Below are 20,396 nucleotides of genomic sequence, written 5' to 3' on the forward strand. Positions count from 1 at the left end.
TGCTCCCTTTGCCTTTAACTCTGGAATACCATGATCATTTGTCCCTATTCACAAACCATCCTCACAGCCAATCGCACTCCCAATCATTTTGGGTGGCACGGTGGCTCAGTGGTAATGCACTGCGGTCTCACAGCACGAGGGGCCGAGCTTCGATCCCACTCCCGGACATCTACCTGTGTGGAGTTTGCATGTTCTTTCGTGTTGGTGTGGGTTTTCACTGAGTGCTCAGGTTTCCTCCCATAGCCCAAAGGTATGCAAGTTAGGTGGACAGGCCATGCTAAATTGCCCATTGTGTTCAGTCATTGCGTAGGTTAGGTGCATTTGTCACAGAAATTCAAAGTTACTGGGGTAGCATAGGGAGCGGTTCTGGGTCGGATGGGCTTTGAAGGGTCAGTGTGGACTTGCTGGGCCAAATGGCCTGTCTCCACTCAGTGGAGACTCAATCACCTCCCCCTTCACCTTTATCTATTGGATAAAACCCATTTACCCAACCCACTTCAGTTTCAAAAAGTTGTTATTTGGATTCAAAATGGCAATTCTTTCTCTTTCCACAAATACTGCCAGACTTGCTGACGTTCTGCAGTGCTGTGTTTCTATTTCAGATCTCCAGACTCAGCAATACTGATCATAAGCCTTGCATTTTTTTTGGAGAAATTCTGAAACTAAAGTGCCAGACTATTGGATTAGAATTTGGTGCGCTAGCCTTCAAACTTAGAAAGTACACATTGCAGGGAAAAACAAAAGCACTAATTGTTGATAATTAGTCAAGAACATAGAACAGTACAATACAGGAATGGGTCCTTTGGCCCAACATGTCTGTACTGACCATGATGTCATTTGAAACTAATCTCATCTGCCTACACATGATCCGTGCCTGTTCATGTGTCTGCCTAAATGCCTCTTAATGGTGCCACATCTGCTTCACGAGCTCCCCTGATAGCATAGTCCGGGAACCTACCACCCTCTGCATTAAAAAATGCCTCGCACATCTCTTTTAAAGCTTTCCCCCCTCCCTCATCTTAAACCTATGTCTGCTGGTGTCAGACATTTCCATTCTTTGCGGCGGCTGCAGGGCGGGGGTGTGTGGTTTACAAACCTGACTATTCACATCTTACTTAATCTTCTCTACTTCTTTCAGGTCACCTCTCAGCCGACGATCCTCTCGCAAAATTAATCCATAGAGGCAACAACCTCTTAAACCGCTTTTGTACCTCTCCAAAGCCTCTACATCCTTCCTATAACGTAGCAAACAGAACTGTATTAGGACTAGAATATAAAAGCAGGAATGTACTTTTGAGGCTTCATAAACCTCTGGTCAGACCACAGCTAGAATACGGAAAGTAATTTTGGGCCTCCTACCTCAGGGAGGATATACAGCCCTGGAGTGGGTCCAGGGAGGTTCACGAGAACCATCTCAGGAGTGAAAGCGTTTACAAGAAACATTTGAGGTCTCTAGGTCTATACTCAATGGAGTTTAGAAGGATGCAGGGAGATCTAATTGAAATTTACAGAATACTGAAAGGCCTGGACAGGGTGGATATTGGGAAGATGCTTTCATTGGTAATAGACACTAGTACCTGACAGCACAGCCTTAGAGTAAAGGGAAGTCACTTCAGAACACAGATAAAAGGAGAAAACTCTTCAGCTAGACACTGGTGAATCTACGGATTTCACTACCACACAAGGCTGTGGAACCCAAGTCATTGAGCATGTTTAAGACAGAGATAAAAGGTTCTGAACTGTGGGGAGAAAGCAGGAAAGTGGGCTTGAGAAACTTATCAGCGACGATTGAATGGCAGATCAGACTTGATGGGCCAAATAGACTAATTTAATTTATAGGTGTATCATGTTACAGTTGTACAAAACTTTGGTTCAGCTACATTTAGAGTGCTGCACACAGTTCTGGTCACCACATTACCAAAAGGATGTGGATGCTTTGGAGAAGGTGCAGAGGAGGTTCACCAGGATGTTGCCTGGTATGGAGGATGCTAGCTATGAAGAGAGGTCGAGTAGATTAGGATTATTTTCATTAGAAAGACGGATTGAGGGGGGACCTGATTGAGGTGTACAAAATCATGTGGGGTATAGACAAGGTGGATAGAAAGAAGCTTTCCCCACCCCCCCCCGAAGAGTGGGGGGGCTCAATTACTAGGGGTCATGAGTTCAAAGTGAGAGGAGGCAAGTTTATGGGAGATATGCGTGGAAAGTTTTTTTTAAACACAGAGGGTGGTGGGTGCCTAGAACGTGTTGCCAGTGGAGGTGGTAGACACAGACAGTGTCTTTTGAGAGATAATGAGAACTGCAGATGCTGGAAAATCCGAGATAACAAAGTGTGGAGCTGGATGAACACAGCAGGTAAGATGCTGCTTGGCCTGCTGTGTTCATTCAGCTCCACACTCAGTGTCTTTTAAGATGTATCTGGGCAGGTACATGGATGGGCAGGGCGCAAAGGGATACAGACCCTTAGAAAATAGATGACAGGTTTAGACAGAGGATCTCAATCGGCGCAGGCTTGGAGGTACAAAAGGGCCTGTTCCTGTGCTGTAATTTTCTTTGTTCTACTTCTGCTCCTATGTCTTGTGTACATCAGGCCATAATATTCTAATTGTGGCCTAACTAAAGCTTTATTCAGCTGCAACATGACTTGTCAACTTTTGTATGAATATCTACGCACAAGGTCCAGCAATCACTTTCCTAGCTTCCCATAGGGTTCTATGGTGATTTTTCTTTATCCAATTAGGTTTAAAATAAAAGACTCAAGTAGGTTTCTTTAATAAACAAAATCCTTAATTTATTTTAAGACAACACCAATATTGCCCCGACCAATAAAGACAGTCAAGTCTTCTGTCTTCTTTACTACCTTATCCACGCTACCATTTTCAGGGAGACTGTATAGAAAGTATACAGTTTCTTCTTGTATTTGACCTCCCAAAAATGCATCACCTCAATTACTCATGGAGCTGCACAGCATGCAAACAGGCCCATTGATCTAACTTGTCTATGCCAACCAGCTATTCTAAATTAATCTACTCCAATTTTCCAGCATTTGGCCCCTCCATCTGCCAATTATTCACCCAACTTTCCAACTCATCTATATCCAGCTACAAGAAGGTAGCTTCATTTGAATTTTTCAAGTATCAAGGCAGCACCCGAATTAAGGGTATAGGTTACGGGCAAAGAAAATGGTACAATTGTAATGATTTATTATGAGAAAGACAGTGTAAAAGAGAATGAAGTTTAAAAATGGTGTCTACTGGTTTTAAAAAATGGTGGTGGTATTATAGGTGCATTGTATTGAACAACTTTGTGGCCTAGAATGTGAAGGGTTATGGATAGCTAGACTACTTTGTTTTTAGACAGGTCAATGCAAATGGAACATTTTGTTTTCAGAAAGGAAAGTTTACACCCATCAGGTTGCAGCTTCTGGTTTGGAGATTGATTGGATTTTTCAGTTGGTGGCCAGCCGAGAAAACAAGAAGTGCTTCCCAGCCCTATTCCACTATTTCTGGAAAACAGGAAACTGGAAAAAGTCCCACAGAGAAACCTAGAGCCCCGTCCAAAGTGAACCCAGTTGTTGGCCTGAAGTGTGTCTGGAAGAATCCTCATTATGATGTTTCCTCTGCAAACTGTGTTGGCAAAGAGCTCAGAGACATTTCCTTGTATTGGATAACACTCACTGACATTCTGCACATCAGACCAACAGCTATGCGAGCATCGCACATTTTTTTGCCTTCAAAAATGAAGATTTATTGGCAAAGTGTTATTTTAAACTCCTCAGTGAGCAATTTGCAGATAAAATCTGTTTATACCTTTTACCCAATACATGCACACTTTATTTAGCTGCGTAATAATTTTTATTTTCACATTACAGACAAATTGCACTAAATAATTCTGCATTTTCATGGACGAAATGGTTTTTCATTACTAAATATTCAATAAATCAACATCACTTTTATTAAAGAAAGCCATTAATAGGTCTTGTTAGTGCAGGTCCAGAGAAAGTTTACAACTGGCCACATCGGGAACTGGGTTAAACAATTACATTGTTCATAGCAGAACTAGAAAAAGACAGTGCACTTCTCCCATCTTGGATGTAACAATTATTTAGACAAACAAAGACACATTTTTGTGTTTGTTACTGTAGTAAATCAACAAAGCCCCTATGTTGAAGAAATGTTGTCTTAAAATAAATTAAGAATTTTGTTTATTGAAGAAACCTACGAGTCTTTTTTATTTTAAACCTAATTAGATAAAGCAAAATCACCACAGAACTCTATGGGAAGCTAGGAAAGTGATTGCTGGGCATCTTGCGTAGATATTTGCACCATTGAAGGCTACAGGTGAGGGGGCGGAAGACTGGAGATTGGCTAATGTGGTGCCACTATTTAAGAAAGGTCGTCAAGAAGAGCCAGAGATCTATAGAGTCAGGCAAGCTGTGCATAGGTGGTGGGCAAGTTGTTCGAAAGGCAAGGGCGATTAGGGAAAGTCAACATGGCTTTGTGTGTGGGAAATCATCTCACTAGCTTAGTTGAGTTTTTTGAGGAAATAACAGAGGCTTGATGAGGACAGAGCAGTGGAGTGATCGATCTGTACTTCATTAAGGCGTTTGACAAAGTTTCTTACAGCAAACTGGTTAGAAAAGTTAGATGACATGGAATACGGGGAGAGCCAGTCATTTGGATACAGAGCTAGCTTAAAGGTAGAAGAGGAGGATGGTGTAGAGGGTTGCTTCTCAGGTCTCAAGAGACCCGAGGCCAGTGGCGAGTCAGAAGAATTGGGGCTGGGTCCACTGCTTATTCATCATTTAGAGAAATGATTTGGATATGAACAAAGGTGGTGTGATTGGTAAGTTCGCAGATGACGCCAAAATTGGAGGTGTAGTGTACAGAAAAGAAGGTTACCTCAGTACAATGGGATCTTGATCAGATGGGCCAAATGTGCTGAGGAGTGGCAGATGGAGTTTAGACAAACGTGAGGTGCTGCATTTTGCAACGGCAGGCCAAGGCAGGACCTATGCACATAATGGCAAGGTGCTGAGGAGTGTGGCTGAACAAAGACCTGGGAGTGATGATTCATTGTTCCTTGAAAGTGGAGTCACAAGTAGACAGGATAGTGAAGGCGGTGTTTGGTATGCTTGCCTTTATTCGTCAGTGCACCGAGTATAGGAATTGAGAGGTCGTGTTGTAGCTCTATAGGACATTGGTTCAGCCACTTTTGGAATACTGCTTGCAATTCTGGTCTCCCTGCTATAGCAAGGCTATTTTAAGTGTAAAAGGGTTCAGAAAGTTTTACAAGGATGTTGTCGGGGTTGGAGGACTTGACTTATAGCGAGAGGCTGAATAGGCTGGGTCTATTTTTCCTGGAGTGTCAGAGGTGAGGTGTGACCCTAAAGAAGTTTAAAAGATCTTGAGGGGCATGGATTGGGTGAAGAGACAAGGTCTTTTCCTCGAGGCTGGGGAGACCAAAAGGTTAACAGATCATACGTTTAAATAAGGTAGGTGAGCTTGCAGCTTGGATAGGTACCTGGGGCTTCAATGTTGTGGCCATTTCAGAGACATGGATAGAGCAGGGTCAGAAATGGATGTTGCAGGTTCCAGGGTTTAGATCTTTCATTAAGGCCAGGGAAGGTGGTAAAAGAGGGGGAGGTGTGGCTTTGTTGGTCAAGGACAGTATAATGGTGGCTGAAAGAACTTTTGATGAGGACTCATCTACTGAGGTGGTATGGGCTGAGGTTGCTGGGGAAGGTTTATCGACTGAGTCAGTATGGGTAAAAGTTAGGAACAGCCAGGACAGTCACCTCATTGGGGATTTTCTACAGACCTCCAAGAAGCAGTAGGGAGATCGAAGTCATAGGCCGGCAGATTGTTGAAAAGTGCAAACGTAGCAGGGTTGTTGTTATGGGTGACTTCAACTTTCCCAATATTGATTGGAACCTCCTTAGTGCAGATGGTTTGGATGAAGCCGTTTTTGTCAGGTGTGTTCAGGAGGGTTTCCTTACTCAGTATGTGGACAGGCCGACAAGGGGGGAGGCCATTTTGGATTTGGTGCTGGGCAATGAGCCAGGACAGGTGTCAGATCTCGTGGTGGGAGAACACTTTGGCTACAGTGACCACGACAGCCTCACATTTACCATAGCCATGGAGAGGGAAAGGAGCAGTTACCAGGGGAAGATATTTAACTGGGGAAAAGGAAACTATGATGCTGTCAGGCAGGAGTTGGGAAGTACAGATTGGGAGCAATTGTTCCACAGAAAGGGCACAACAGACACAGACTGTTTAAGGAGCAGTTGTTGATTGATGTATAAATTTGTTCCTCTGAGGCAGGTAAGAAGGGGTAAGATTAAGGAGCCTGGGATGACGGGAACAGCGGTGTTTCTCATAAAAAGAAAAAAGCAGCTTACGTAAGGTGGAGAAAGCAAGGGTCTAGCACAGCTTTAGAGGATTACAGGCTTGCTCGGAAGGAGCTCAAAAGTGGAGTGAGGAGGGCCAGGAGGGGGCACGAAAAAGGCTTGGCAGGAAGGATTAGGGAGAACCCGGAGGCATTTTACTCACATGTGAGGAATAAAGAGAATGATCAGGGAAAAGGTAGGGCCAATCAGGGATAGCATAGGGAACTTGTGCGTGGAGCCTTAGCAGATAGGGGAAGCCCTAAATGAGTTTTTTGCTTCAGTTTTCACTAAGGAAAAGGGACCTTGTTGTGAATGAGAACTTTCAGGAGCAGGAAAACAGGCTTGAACAGATCGAGATTGAGGAAGTTGATGTGCTGGAAATTTTGGCAAACACTAAGATTGATAAGTCGCCAGGGCCAGACCATATTTATCCTAGGTTGCTCTGGGAAGCGAGAAAGGAAGTCGCTAAGCCACTGGCGAAGATCTTTGCTTCCTCACTCTCCGTGGGAGTCATACCGGAAGATTGGAGGGAGGCAAATGTTGTTCCTCTTTTCAAGAAAGGGAATAGGGAAATACCTGGAAATTACAGATCAGTCAGTTTTACATCTGTGGTCAGCAAGGTTTTGGAAAGAATTCTGAGGGATAGGATTTATGACTATTTGGAAAAGCATGGCGTGATAAAAGGGAGTCAGCATGGCTGTGAGGGGGGAAGGTCATGCCTTACACATCTTATTGAGTTCTTTGAGGAAGTCACAAGTCAGGTTGACGAGGGTCGAGCAGTGGACGTGGTGCACATGGACTTCAGCAAGGCATTTGATAAGGTTCCCCACGGCAGGCTCATTCATAAAGTCAGGAGGTATGGGATACAGGGTGATTTGGCTCTCTGCCTGCTGTCAGCCAACCAATTCTGAATCCAGAGAGTGGTGGTAAATGGTAAGTATTCTGCCTGGAGGTGAGCGCTGAATGGTGTCCCGCAGGGCTCTGTTCTTGGGCCTCTGCTCTTTGTACTTTTTATAAATGACTTGGATGAGGAGGTTGAGGGGTGGGTTAGTATGTTTGCTGATGACAAAAGGTTCGAGGTGCCGTTGATAGTATCGAGGGCTATTGCAGGCTTCAGCGAGACATTGACAGTATGCAGAGTTGGGCTGAGAAATGGCAGATGGAGTTCAACCTGAATAAATGCAAAGTGATGCATTTTGGAAGGTCGAACTTAAATGCTGAATATAGGATTAAAGGCAGGATTCTCTGCTGTGTGGAGGAACAGCGGGATCTTGGTGTTCAAGTGCATAGCTCCCTCAAAGTTACCACCCAAGTGGGTAAGGTTGTTAAAAGGCATATGGTGTTTTGGCTTTCATTAACAGGGGGATCGAGTTTAAGAGCTGTGAGGTTATGCTGCAGCTCGACAAAGCCCTGGTGAGACCACACGTGGAATATTGTGTCCAGTTTTGGTCACCCTATTATAGAAAAGACGTGGAGGCTTTGGAGAGGGTGCAAAGGAGTTTTTACCAGGATGCTGCCTGGACTGGAGGGCTTGTCTTACGAGGAGAGGTTGGCTGAGCTCGGACTTTTCTCTCTGGAGAGGAGGAGGAGGAGGAGGAGAGGTGACCTGATCCAAGTATACAGTGTAACGAGAGGCATGGATAGAGTCGATAGCCAGAGACTTTTCCCCAGGGCAGGACTGATTGCCACGAGGGGTCACTGTTTTAAGGTGTTAGGAGGAAGGTATAGAGGAGACGTCAGAGGGAGGTTCTTCACCCAGAGTTGTGAGCACATGGAATACTTTGTCAGTGGAAGTCCTGGAAGCAGAGTCATTAGTGGCATTTAAGAGTCTGCTGGACATGCGCATGGACAGCAGTGAATTGAGGGGAATGTAGGTTAGGTTGTTTTATTTTTGGATTAGGATTATTCCACGGCACAACATCGTGGGCCGAAGGGCCTGTACTGTGCTGTACTTTTCTACGTTCTATGTTTAAGATGAGAAGGGAATTAAAAGGGTCCTAAAGGGGCAACTTTCTCATGCAGAGCGTGGTGCATGTATGGGATCAGTTGCCGGAGGAAGTGGAGGAGGCTGGTACAATTACAACATTTAAAAGGCTTTGGCTAGGTATCTGAATAGCAAAGGCTTATAGGGATATGTGCCAACTGCTGGCAAACGGGATTAGATTTATTTAGAATATCTGATCAGCACGGACACAATGGACCAAAGGGTCTATTTCAGTGCTGTATATCTGACTAACTAGTCCTGTTGATGACTAGGTAAAATATTTATACATATTTAGGGACCAATGGAGTGTGGCACTACAGAACGACAGTACAATCTCTAACCTTTGTCGTAACACCCTGAAAGTACTACTTTTGGATCCAAAATAAATTGACTGATAATGCAGAAAATATAAAGCAACATTCTACAATCACAGTTGCAGGGATTACCAGGGAAAGAAGACACTCACTGTCAGAATAAGAGTGTGCTAGCTAAGAGGGAATTCTATAATTAGGGGACTGACAGCCATTTGTTGGAGAGCCGCAGATGGTGCATTACCTCCAGGGATTACAACGAGGAGGATACAATCAAGGAAATAAATCTGAAATCAGAGTGTAAATAGCCAAAATTTATGGATTATATAGAAATCAACAGCATCAAATAATTGGGGCCCTTGTAATTTAAGGATTATTCTCAGTGCCTTCATTGGGAGTGGCAGATTAGTCAAGTCAATATTCAGCTCACAAAGATTGGGTAGTAGAGGTATTTTTATTAAAAAATGCTGAATAAAACTGGTGCAAACTATTTAAATTGTCTGAACTTGTGTTACTACCCTTTCAGAACAGGTAAACTTTGATAGCATGAAAACATTATGTTGGCTGAAAATACATATTAGCCAGATATTATTATGGCAGAAATAGAGATTTGATAACGGCAGGCAAACTACACACAGAATGATGATACAAATAAATACAGCATTGATAAATGAATATTTTGAATGTTCTGCACAGCAGTAGAAAAAGCATTAATGTTGTGGGGACCTGGAGGTTCTTACTGGAGAAGGCTATCCTTTTGTATGACAGTAAACGTCAACACACAAGTTTATCATCTGCACTATGGCCACTGGGTATGCAAAGGAATCAGAAACCATTTCACAATGTAAGGATCTTAGTGCACAACAGCCAAAAGGTGCATCATGGACTATTTTTTGTAATCCATTTACGCAACAAATATTGAAATGCTAGACAAGTATTCTTGCGGTTCATAGAAAAACTATGCTATCAGAAACTTGATTAAGTAATAATACAAGTTTGTAGTGACAGATCTATATTATCTCGCAGACCTATAAAATTCAAAGTGGTGCATTGTATTCTTTGTTATACAAACTTGATTAAAATGGAGGAAGGTGATTACTAGATCTGAAATATTAACTTCAGCTTTCTATACAAACAAATACCGCCAGACCTGAATTTTTCCAGCAACCGCAGTTTTTTTTCGTTGAAGTGGAAATGGACCTCTCTGGTAACAATGCTGATATTTCATGAACATGGAGATTCTTTTATGATCCAATGTAACAAATTCATATAGGCAGAGTTATTAAGTAACAATTACATGACAGTAAAGCAGGCCTGGACAAGAAGTGTTATCTCCATAAAGCGAAGATGAAGTTGAGGTTTAGACAGGAGAGGAAAATATACAGGAAACATTTACAAATGATAGAAATTAAGGAAGGGAGAGTCTATAAGCTTAAGAAAACCAGGCCTGATGGTTAAAATGTTAGAGGTAGTAGGAACTACTGATGCTGGAGAATCTGAGACAAAAAAGGTGTGGAGCTGGATGGACACAACAGGCTAAGCAGGAAAGCTGATGTGTCAGGCCTAGACCCTTCTTCAGAAATGGGGGAAGGGCAAGGGAGTTCTGAAATAAATAAGGGAGGAGGAGGAGGCAGATAGAAAATGGGTAAAGGAGAAGATATGTGGAGAGGAGACATACAGGTCAAGGAGACAGGAATGGAGCCAGTAAAGGTGAGTATAGGTGGGGAGTTAGGGAGAGGATAGGTCAGCCTAGGGAGGACAGACAGGTCAAGAGGGTGGGATGAGGCTAGTAGGTAGGAGATGGGGGTGGGGCTTGAGGTGGGAGGAATGGATAGATATGAGCTGGGCTGGTTTTGGAATGCAGTCGGGGGGAGGGGAGATTAAAAATCGACCAGGCATGGAATACTTTTTTTAAAAAATACTACACGTAAGAGTAGAGCGCTCAGATGGCTGACTAGCTGATTTGTGATACAGTGTTGCCAGCAGTGTGGGTTCAATTTAGGGTTATAACAAAGTATTTTCCTTCTCAACCACTCCCCTCGCCTGGGGCCTGGCAACCCTCCACCGTATCGCTAATGAGCGGACAACCTCAGTCCTGTAGGACTGTGGTGGTGACTTTACCTTTATACTAGAGTACAAAACCAACATCTCATTAAGAACGAACAGCAAAGGGCAATGTAACAGAAGAGCAAAAATAAATGACTAACAATTAAATCTACAAAATAGCATGTTAGACCAATACAAAGCAAACACAAAGAGGTGAGATTATTCAAGGCAGCGAAACTTAGATTAAAAGGAAACGAGAGACTAACATTTCTAAAAATGCATATTTGCAATAAGAAAATGGCGTGGCCAAACTTGGTATCAAGCGAGCATCAACACTGGAAAATATATTTATTTCTTTTCATACAGATCTTCAAATTTATGGAGTTGAAAGAAACAGACTGGACTTACTAATAAGAACTAGAAACGTCAGATAAAACAAATAAACAAGCAAAGTCAGAAGTCGACTAAAGTTAAACCATTATTCACATCCCACCCTCTGCCCACTTTACCTTCCAAAACAACAGGAATAAGGTGGAGCTGCCAAAAGTCAGATTACATACTGGTCGCTATCTTTAGTGAATCATCAGAAATAACACCTTACCCAAAGATTGGAAAATAACTAATATAATACAATTTTCAGTCATACAGGCAAGTGAGGAGTGCAGAGGTTAGGAAGTTAAAAACACGGAGTGACATCTTGAAAAACAAACATGTAACTAACAATGTGGTTAAAACACGAAAATCAAGAATGGGTTTTCAGGAGGGAAGTCTTGTTTAGGAAAGACATTGGAATTATTTGAGTGAACAATGCCACTTGCTAACAATGGAAACACCGTGAAAGCTTTAACAAGGTCGCCTGATTATTAATTATTTATTTACATATGGTGAGCAAGCTGATGCCAGATTCTGCCACCCTGTATCTGATAGGGCTTTGTTCAGGACTGGGAAGATGGTAGACTGGGTACTGCTTTGCTTCACGTAAAGCCTGGTAGAAAAGACTCCCAGCAGGGATCTCGGGGATATCTATCCCAATGAATCACCTATAAGTTGCCAATTTCATCAGTGCAGGGGTCAAGGCTGCTTATAAGTGTACCTCTGTAATTGGAGAAAAACTGCTATTTTAAAAAAAAACCTTGCTGACATCAAATTTGTCAACTGAAGGCACACGGGGTATCAGTGTCAGGTGTGCTGGGTTTCACAGGCTAGCCAGATGGCCTCCACGACCGCCTTCTTCTTCTCCACATACCTTTTTATTACATAGCTTATTCAATTATAGTTAATGTGAATATTCAATCAGTTTTGCATTCCCCTGTTCGGTGCTCCCGGAACGCATTTAAGCAAGCCAAGCTACGACATTTCTGGACTACGTATTTGAGTGCCACTGTGATGCTTGCTGTCATGCAAATGCAAGAACACTTAAAATGCACCAATAGATCTTCAATGAGGTTCAGCGTTCAGGCAGTAAAGTGAAAACAGAACACACCGAACAATCAGAAAGGGAAATATAGCAAGGAGCCAAAGTGCTTAGGCTACATCAACAGGGCACAGGCATCAAACTATGATGTGCTTTTAAATGATCAGTCTTAACTGCAATCAAGAAGTCCTAGTGTTGTTATACATCCCCAACTCTCTATTACTAGAGTTTCAAATACATATCCCTTAAATTTGCATTCTGTGGGAGACTCCACTGAGTTGCAAGTATTTTTCTGCAGTTTCAGTCTGTTCTGTTATCTTTATTCAAGGTGGCTAATAATTGACTGTGGCACCTATGGCAATTACCTGGGAGAAAAAAATCACCTATAGGCAAGGGCAGAAACTTCAAACACAAATGACCAAATAAACAACAGCAAGTTTCATGAGTCTGTTCTAACATTTTTCAACATGCTTACGTCCCAAACCATGGTTATAATACTAATGTTTGCTTTTAAACAAGTTATTTCACTGGGTTCACTGATTAGAAGATAGATAATGGACAAAAAGCTAGAGTCAGGGTTTGGGTAGATGTTGTTAGAGAACCGCAGGAGTTTAAAAAATAGGCATGAGTTAGGCAATGAAGGCATTTAAATAGGAGCATTTCGGTACTGGAACTTGGGCAGACAGGTGGAGCACAGAACTAATGAAGTTCACAGCAATAACAGGATTGATCAGAAGTTGATATCAGGCATAGAACAGGACAGAGATAACAATTTTGGTCAGCTCAAGTTTATGAAGCAGGGAGGATAATATTGCAATGGTCGATGCTTAAAGTGACAAAGGACATGGATGAAGGTTTTAGCAGTAAGTGATGTTTAAAATGAAGAAGATAGATCACTAAATTGGAACATAAGGAGAGTTTTCTTTAAAAATTCATTGCAAGATGTAGGCTTTGCTGGACGGCCAGCATTTATTGCTCGTCGCTAGTTGCCCTTGACAAAGTGGTGGAGAGCTGCTTTCTTGAATCACTGCAGTCCATGTGCTGTAGGTAACCCAAAATGCCATTAGGGAGGGAATTCAAGGATTGTGACCCAGTCAGTGAAGGAGTAGCAAGGTGTTTCCGAAGTTGGGGTGGTGACTGGCTTGGAGAGGAAATTGAAGGTGGTGGTCTTCCCATGTATCTGCTGCCCTTGTTCTTCTTGTTGGAAGTGGTCGTGGGTTTGCAAGTGTCTAAGGGTCTTGTGTGAATCCTAAGGAAGTGGGAGTGATTGTCCAGAAACATCAGGAGGTTATTGTTCATAATTAAGTAGAGATTGTAATGACTGTAATCGAAGATCGCAGTCAGGAAAAAGGAACAAACATGCTGTACTCAATGCAAGATGGCTGGGTATGGACTTTTATATAAGCAAATAAATTTCACACCAAGAGGGGCACACAGTTTGATTGTGGTTGAGACAATTTGCTCCAGTTAGTCCGCGAAAAACACTTGCTCTCCTTTTTATCTGCTTCCAAGGGTTTTAAAACAAAGTTCTAAAACAAAATTTTAGAATAGGAATAAATAAGAATTCTAAATTTAAAGGACTGAATTGTTAAATGTAATATAGATAAGTACTCAGTAAGAATAAATATACACCTTGAATCTAGCACACAATTGAAAAACCGGATGAGGAATCGGGAAATATTCAGCACAACAGTTAAAGATAAGATTGCAGAAATTGGATGTGACTTGTGCAGTTAAAAAAGCACTGGTATGGCATATTCATTGTTACATATGAAAGGATTCATGATAAAGACAATTGTGGGTGTTATGGAGGCTGATATTCATCCAACACCAATAAATTGCTTTACTGGATGAAAATGAGAGAATTCTAACAAAAGCCAACAGCTTGTATGATGAGGTGTATAGTATGTTTGTTATTGATGCAGTATATTAAATCTGGATGTGTTTCTGAACCTTGAACTACAACTTCTTAAACTAATAAATCAGAATTACTGCACTAATATCTTGGGCATTATGACAAAAGTATTCTCATATGTACATGTCTAAAAAGCCAGACTAGAAGTTAAAACCCTTTTAGCCTTTCCACATTTTATACTTAACATCAGATAGGTGCCCTGAAATGCAGCTTTTAGGGTTTACATGCAGAATGATTTCAGGCGAAATCTTGTGCAGGGTTGATCCACCTAAACCCATGTGTAAAGAAAAATGGAGATGTGAACCCTTGTAAAGCTCAAGGAAGAATGCTGCTTCAGTCTTCTTTTAATCAATGACACACTACTTATAACAGTCATAGAATCCCTCCGGTGTGGAAGCAGGCCATTTGGCCCATCAAGTCCACAACGACCCTCCAAATCACATCCCACCCAGACCCATCCCCTATGGTCAATCCACCAAACCTCCACATCCCTGGGCACTATGGGCAATTCAGCATGGCCAATCCACCGATCCTGCACATTTTTTGGAATGTTGGAGGAAACCTAGGCAGCAAAAAGAAACTTATGCAGACATAGGGAGAACGTGCTAGAGGGTGCAATCAAACCCAGGCACTGTGACGCAGCAGAGCCAACCACTGTCACCACACCATGCCCAATTGTGTTTTTTTTTTGGCCAGACTGCTTCTAGAGCAGGTGAGTTTATTACTGTCTTAAAAAACTAGTTCTGAAAAAGGGTTACTAGACCTGAAACATTAACTCTGCTGAGTTAGTTTTGGTTCTTTATTTCTCTAGAGATCTCAAAAGACTAACTTTTACCAGAAATACAGCTGTAACTGCGTGAAGTCATGTGCAAATGTGGGATATCAATAGGGTTACAACACTCAATTTGATTTGACCTAGAGTAAAGCTTTCATTCCTACCTCAAACGGACACAGCTACATACAAGCCATCGGGCTTTATCTGAATGTTATACAATATTTTTATTTTTGCATTTGATAGGTGAGCGTTACCTCTGGTTAATATATATTCCTGTTGAAGTTCGAGATAAGGATGAGCCAGTATGGAATCATGGTCCAATTCACTTCAGGTGTCAGATAAAGAAAGAACATTATATTTATAATTACAGGGAGATATCCTACTTTCTTTTGAACATTAGCAAAAGTCTACTTTTCAGAAACTGAACAATGTTAAAAATTTTCACTGCTAGATTCTTGCAATGACAATTTAGGGATATTTTTCCGATCTATCAAAATAGTGTATCAAAAGGAATCTGACAAACAACTTGTGGTCACACACAGTTATCAAAATATACTAGCAGCACTAACGCCATGTAGATAGCTATGAATGAAAAACAAAAATCACTTCTGCAAACGTCCAGTAGGGAAGTCAACACCAATGATGCAGTTTCCCAGCATTCATCTGGAATGCCCTATCTTTTACATGCTCAAAGTTCCTGCTGAAACTGCTCAGGCAAGTTACTTCAAAATTTATATAAAACATGATTGTCACATTGAAGCAATGATCTTCTATACAATGTTTAAATTGTATCCAACATGAATAATGAGACTATTTCTTTATCAGATGTTCTCTCAGGAACTAATGCAGCCCTAACATGTTTATAATTAAGTTCTCAGGTTTTGCTTCAAAGGTATAGCATAAACAGAGGGATAACTTTTATTTCTAGCTGCAAAAACTCAAAAATGTACTTTTGCTTTAATGCAGGCATTGTTTAAGAAATAGTTTTAAACTACCAGTTCCTTTTCTCGAACCCTTTCTCCACCAATATTTGGATTTGTGAAAATATGGCAACTTATAATTATTGTGGGGAGCTTTACACAAGAGCTGAAAAATAAGTGTAACCCAATTTACTGACAATTCAATGGGAGCAGAAGCAACAGTTGATAATGTGGTCGATTGAGTGAAAGTATGTTGGTCAGAGAAATAATGCAATTCAGGTGTATTATTGTACTTTAAGCTTGGATTTTTGGGGTAGTCAAATTTCAATTAGCAGTAAAATTGCAACTACACAAAATTTTAGATAGTTCACTCGAGTACATCATGACGTGAATATTTGAATAAATATCACTAACCAAGAAGTACCAAAAGTATATTGACTCTTGCAATCTTCTAGAGTAAGAGATTTGTAAAAGCAGATTCACGCAGATCTTAAACTATTTATTTTCTAGGAGTCCTTGCTGTTCAACAATCACTGCAATGGTCCTCAAATGTTACCAGTATTGGAATTGTTTAAATGGGGCTCCAAGTAGGCAAGCCTAATGTAAAAGGAGTGAAACAATTCAATAGCTTTTTGAAAATATGGGTAAAAGCACATTAAAATTGTTCTGCTTTAAGTAAACCAAATTTGATTCAATTTTTTTTGATATTTAAGGGCAGACAAATTTGAGAGTGTATTTACCTGGTCAGTTTAATGGTCTTCCTGAAGTCATTCGTGATAGGAGGCTTGTAGCCTCCCTTTCGTAGCAAGGAATCTATGGTTTGAATGTGGTCCCAACCTGTAGAAAATTATAAATGCAAGATCTTAAACCTTGGAAGAAACTTTACTTTTATTACAAACAAGCATAGGAGCATCAAGCCACAGGTTGCAATCCAGTCACTATTTTTAAAATAAACAATTGTAGTAATGTGGTAAAGTTAATGCAGAAAACATATACAAAGTTACTAAAAATCAGAAACGAGGGAAATCCATGTTATACTATACATAAAACACAACATTGACCTTGCTCCTTCGCAACCTCCGGCAGGTATGTGGCGGTGCGTTTTGATCCTTTTTCATTGATGAATTCTATTCTAATGCCATGTACACCCACCTGGAAAAAATGGCAGCTTAATTAGAATGAGATAATGTAAAAAATTAAACTGAGGTTTCAGTACATCATTTAGACTTGACTTCTCTTATGACAATCCTTTGGTCAAGAGATGATTTTTCCATGATACAAATTAAATATCCAATGCAGGACCATTCAGCAATTTCATACTGCTCTAAGAAAGGTAATTCAAACAGGATCAATACAGGCAGATTAAATCCTAACGGAGAAAATTCAACAAAGATTTGAAGAATAAAAACAAAAATCCAGTGTGACAAAGAACAGGGGAAAAGAATTCTAATATACAAGACATGGAGATAAGTCAATGTCTTCTACCATGAAGAGTGAATCAGCATACACCAGCTCTATTATCTAGTGCCAATGTCTTGCCTTTTCCACATAACCCTACATACCACTACTGTCCAAAAAAAACCCATACCCTTGTGCATTACTATTGTATGGAAGAATACCACTGGTAAATTGGAATAAACAGCATTGTTACTATATCAGATTGAAATTAGTTGCAAAAAGGAGCCACAATCTTCACCAAACAACTGGCAAATAACTCTAGCTTCTGCCGTTTGCTCAAAATAGACAGATTTAATCCTAATTACATTTGCTGGGTAGAGTGGTAAACTGATCCAAAAAGTACTGCAAGCATCAATTCAATTTCAGGATTAGCCTGCACAAATACAAGTATATTAGTGCCAAAACAATTAGGTATCGGTAGATACATTTCTAAACATGCTGTAAAATGTGCAGAATATCCTAACTAGCATTTATGATAACAGGGAATCAGAAGGGTTAAAAATTAATGCCAGAGAGGATTAAAAACATTAAATGCATGGGGTCTAGATAACAAACTATGTTTCATTCATTGTTTTAATTAATTTTAATTCAAAAGTATTAAGTGTTTACTCACTTAAAGCAATTTCTAAAGAAAAATCATTTTTAGGATCTGGACATTGCTGGCTAGGCTAGCGCTTACGGCCCATCCCCCCCCACAGTTGCCTAGAGGGCAGTTAACAGTAAAAGTACATTGCTGTGACTCTGGAGTCAGATGTAGACCAGATCAGCAAGGATGGCAGACTTACATCCCTAAAAAAGGACATTGCTGAACCAGATGGGTTTTTCCCAAAACAAATAAAAAGAGTGGTTATGTAGTCAGAGGGTTGCAAGTCTCCAAAACTCTTCACCCCACAATGCAATGGAGACACAGTAACTGATTTTTTTTTAACGCACAAGTAAATTAATTATTAGGCAAGGATTAAGGTTATCAGATGTAAGCAGAAATGTACAGTCAAGGCCACAATCAGATCAACAGATACCTTATCGAACAGCAGAGCAAGCTTGAACCGCCAAGTGGTCTACTCCTGCTCCTTCTTTGCACATTACTTCTATTTGAATATTCTGACTGCCTCTGCGCTGACAAGTTTTGAAACAAGTATTGGACAAAACAAATACAGTTCAACACTGAAGGTTGAAGCAGTTGGTCTTGGCCCTTGTAGTTCATATTCTAATTTTCACTGACCCATCCTGTGTGCAATCTTGATAACTAAAACAAATCTGAGCTTTAAACCTATCAAGGTGACTCAGGGCCACTCATGCACCATTGTCTGCACTGTATCTATATCAACCACTCCACAACTAAAACCCTTTCCGACTGCATTTTTCCAACTCGCTATTTGGCTGTCTTAACTTTTCATCCTGCCTGTTTGCTATTCTTTATAAACTCTTAATTTGCCCAAATTTCCATGCATTGGATTCCAACTTGCCCGAAATATCTCATGCAACACTTATTTTTCAGCTGTGAGAGATCCTTGATCCACAACATACAAGTTCTAATCACTTTTCATCTGCACCTTCTTATAAAAACATTACATCCCCCGTTTTTGACTTTCAATCATCTAATAATTTCTTTATTGCTATTTTTCTGAATCTATTTAAGCTCCTTTGAAACTTCGTGCAATGTTAAATTCACATTAGAAATGCAAGCTATAATAACCTCGGAATTTGAAAATTTCAAGATTAGAACAAAGTCAATTCAGAGCTAAATCAAGTAGCATATATTGTCCATTCAAAAATACAGTGCAAGTGTGGAATATTCCTATGAACAGCCATGAATGCTAGATCAACTGAAATTTAAGACCAAGTGCAACAGATACAAGTTAAGGGCATCAGGTGATATGGAAGAAGCCAGATTAAGGCCATCAAGGATTAGTCCAGTTATGATCCAGCAGAATGGTGGAACATGTCTAAGATGCTGTCTGATCCTACTTATTTCTATTTTCCACCTGAAATGTATTTTTTTTTAAAAAAAAGGTTCCATAATGCAAAGCGTCAATAGCATTAAGGCCATCTGAGATTAGGGCAGTGACGTACAAAATCTCCTGCACTCTGGAATAGATAGTAAATGCCAACTAGCCAAAAGGAATAAATGCACAATTTTGATGTGTGGTTATGGGGTACGTCAAGTATGTTATCAATTAAAACTTCATCCTCCTGTGCAAACGGGATACAACGGCTTAAAAGTATTGCAAAAAAAGAACCCCTCAAATTGCTATTAAACTACCCAAAAAGAAGAAAAAAAACTGTTTGAAAACTGCTGCCACAACCTCTGGAGAATGCAATTCGAAGTTATTTTGAAGCACATTAGTGTAAATTTCAAGCATTAGTATTTCCAGGATTTAGATTCAGTAAAAATTACATACCTCCCAATCTAAGTAATCTCCAACATCTTCAAAGTTGGTAAGAAGAGACACCGAACAAAAAAGCCGTGGTAATTCTTCCCTCGTCATTGGAGGAAAGCGACTGTCTTTAAGGGCACTACAGGAGACAGAAAAAGCCCTTGTTGAAACTGAAATCCAGACCATTACAAAATCATGAATTCATTGACCTGGATTTCATACTTGGCTGCCAAATAAGAAGAACTGGACCTCTGTTCCTTTACTGATATTAGTTTCAATATGGCACAAGATAAACTCAAGGAGTCTCCAAAGGTGAGCAACATCAGCTGCCTACTTACTTGACATCATTAACCACATTCAAGTAATCACAGGTGGTTGACAAGAAAGTAAATGCACTGACTATCGTTTGTTTTAATGGAAAAATGATTGGAGTACCTGCAAGGTAGAAGCTGATATATCAAGCTGCTTAATTTTTTGCACTTATTGAGACATTTGATATTCTACTAAAATAAAAGTAGTTTGTCAAAGCTAGAGGGGTTTCTCAGCCATAATTACGAAATTAGAATGCCATTAATAATCCAGGTGCACTTCAGCCAACAAGTTGCAACTTTTTCAGTTCTTACAACGCTGTCTGCGCAAAGTTTGCACATTGAGTCTGTGTGGGTTTCCTCCCACAACCCGAAGATGAGCAGGTAAATGGATTAACCAAGGTAAATGCAGGGATATGGGAATAGGGTGAGGGTCTAGGTAGGATAATCTTTGGAAGGCCAAATGGCCTCTTCCTCCAACATAGGCATTTTATGATTC

At 40.6% G+C, this 20,396-nt stretch overlaps 1 protein-coding gene across 1 annotated transcript in view; it reads right to left on the reverse strand.

The window, feature by feature from the left end:
- LOC125458806 (nuclear protein AMMECR1-like) overlaps positions 1 to 20,396 on the reverse strand; it is a 188,198-nt gene that overhangs the window by 20,690 nt on the left and 147,112 nt on the right. The window contains exons 6-8 of the mRNA XM_048544501.2: positions 19,614 to 19,728; positions 16,815 to 16,905; positions 16,494 to 16,590 (exon numbers count right to left, since the gene is read on the reverse strand). Of these exons, the coding sequence (XP_048400458.1) occupies positions 16,494 to 16,590; positions 16,815 to 16,905; positions 19,614 to 19,728 (303 nt within the window). The remainder of the gene's footprint in view (positions 1 to 16,493; positions 16,591 to 16,814; positions 16,906 to 19,613; positions 19,729 to 20,396) is intronic.

This window comes from Stegostoma tigrinum, chromosome 15, assembly GCF_030684315.1.
Source record: "Stegostoma tigrinum isolate sSteTig4 chromosome 15, sSteTig4.hap1, whole genome shotgun sequence".
Lineage (NCBI taxonomy): Eukaryota > Metazoa > Chordata > Chondrichthyes > Orectolobiformes > Stegostomatidae > Stegostoma > Stegostoma tigrinum.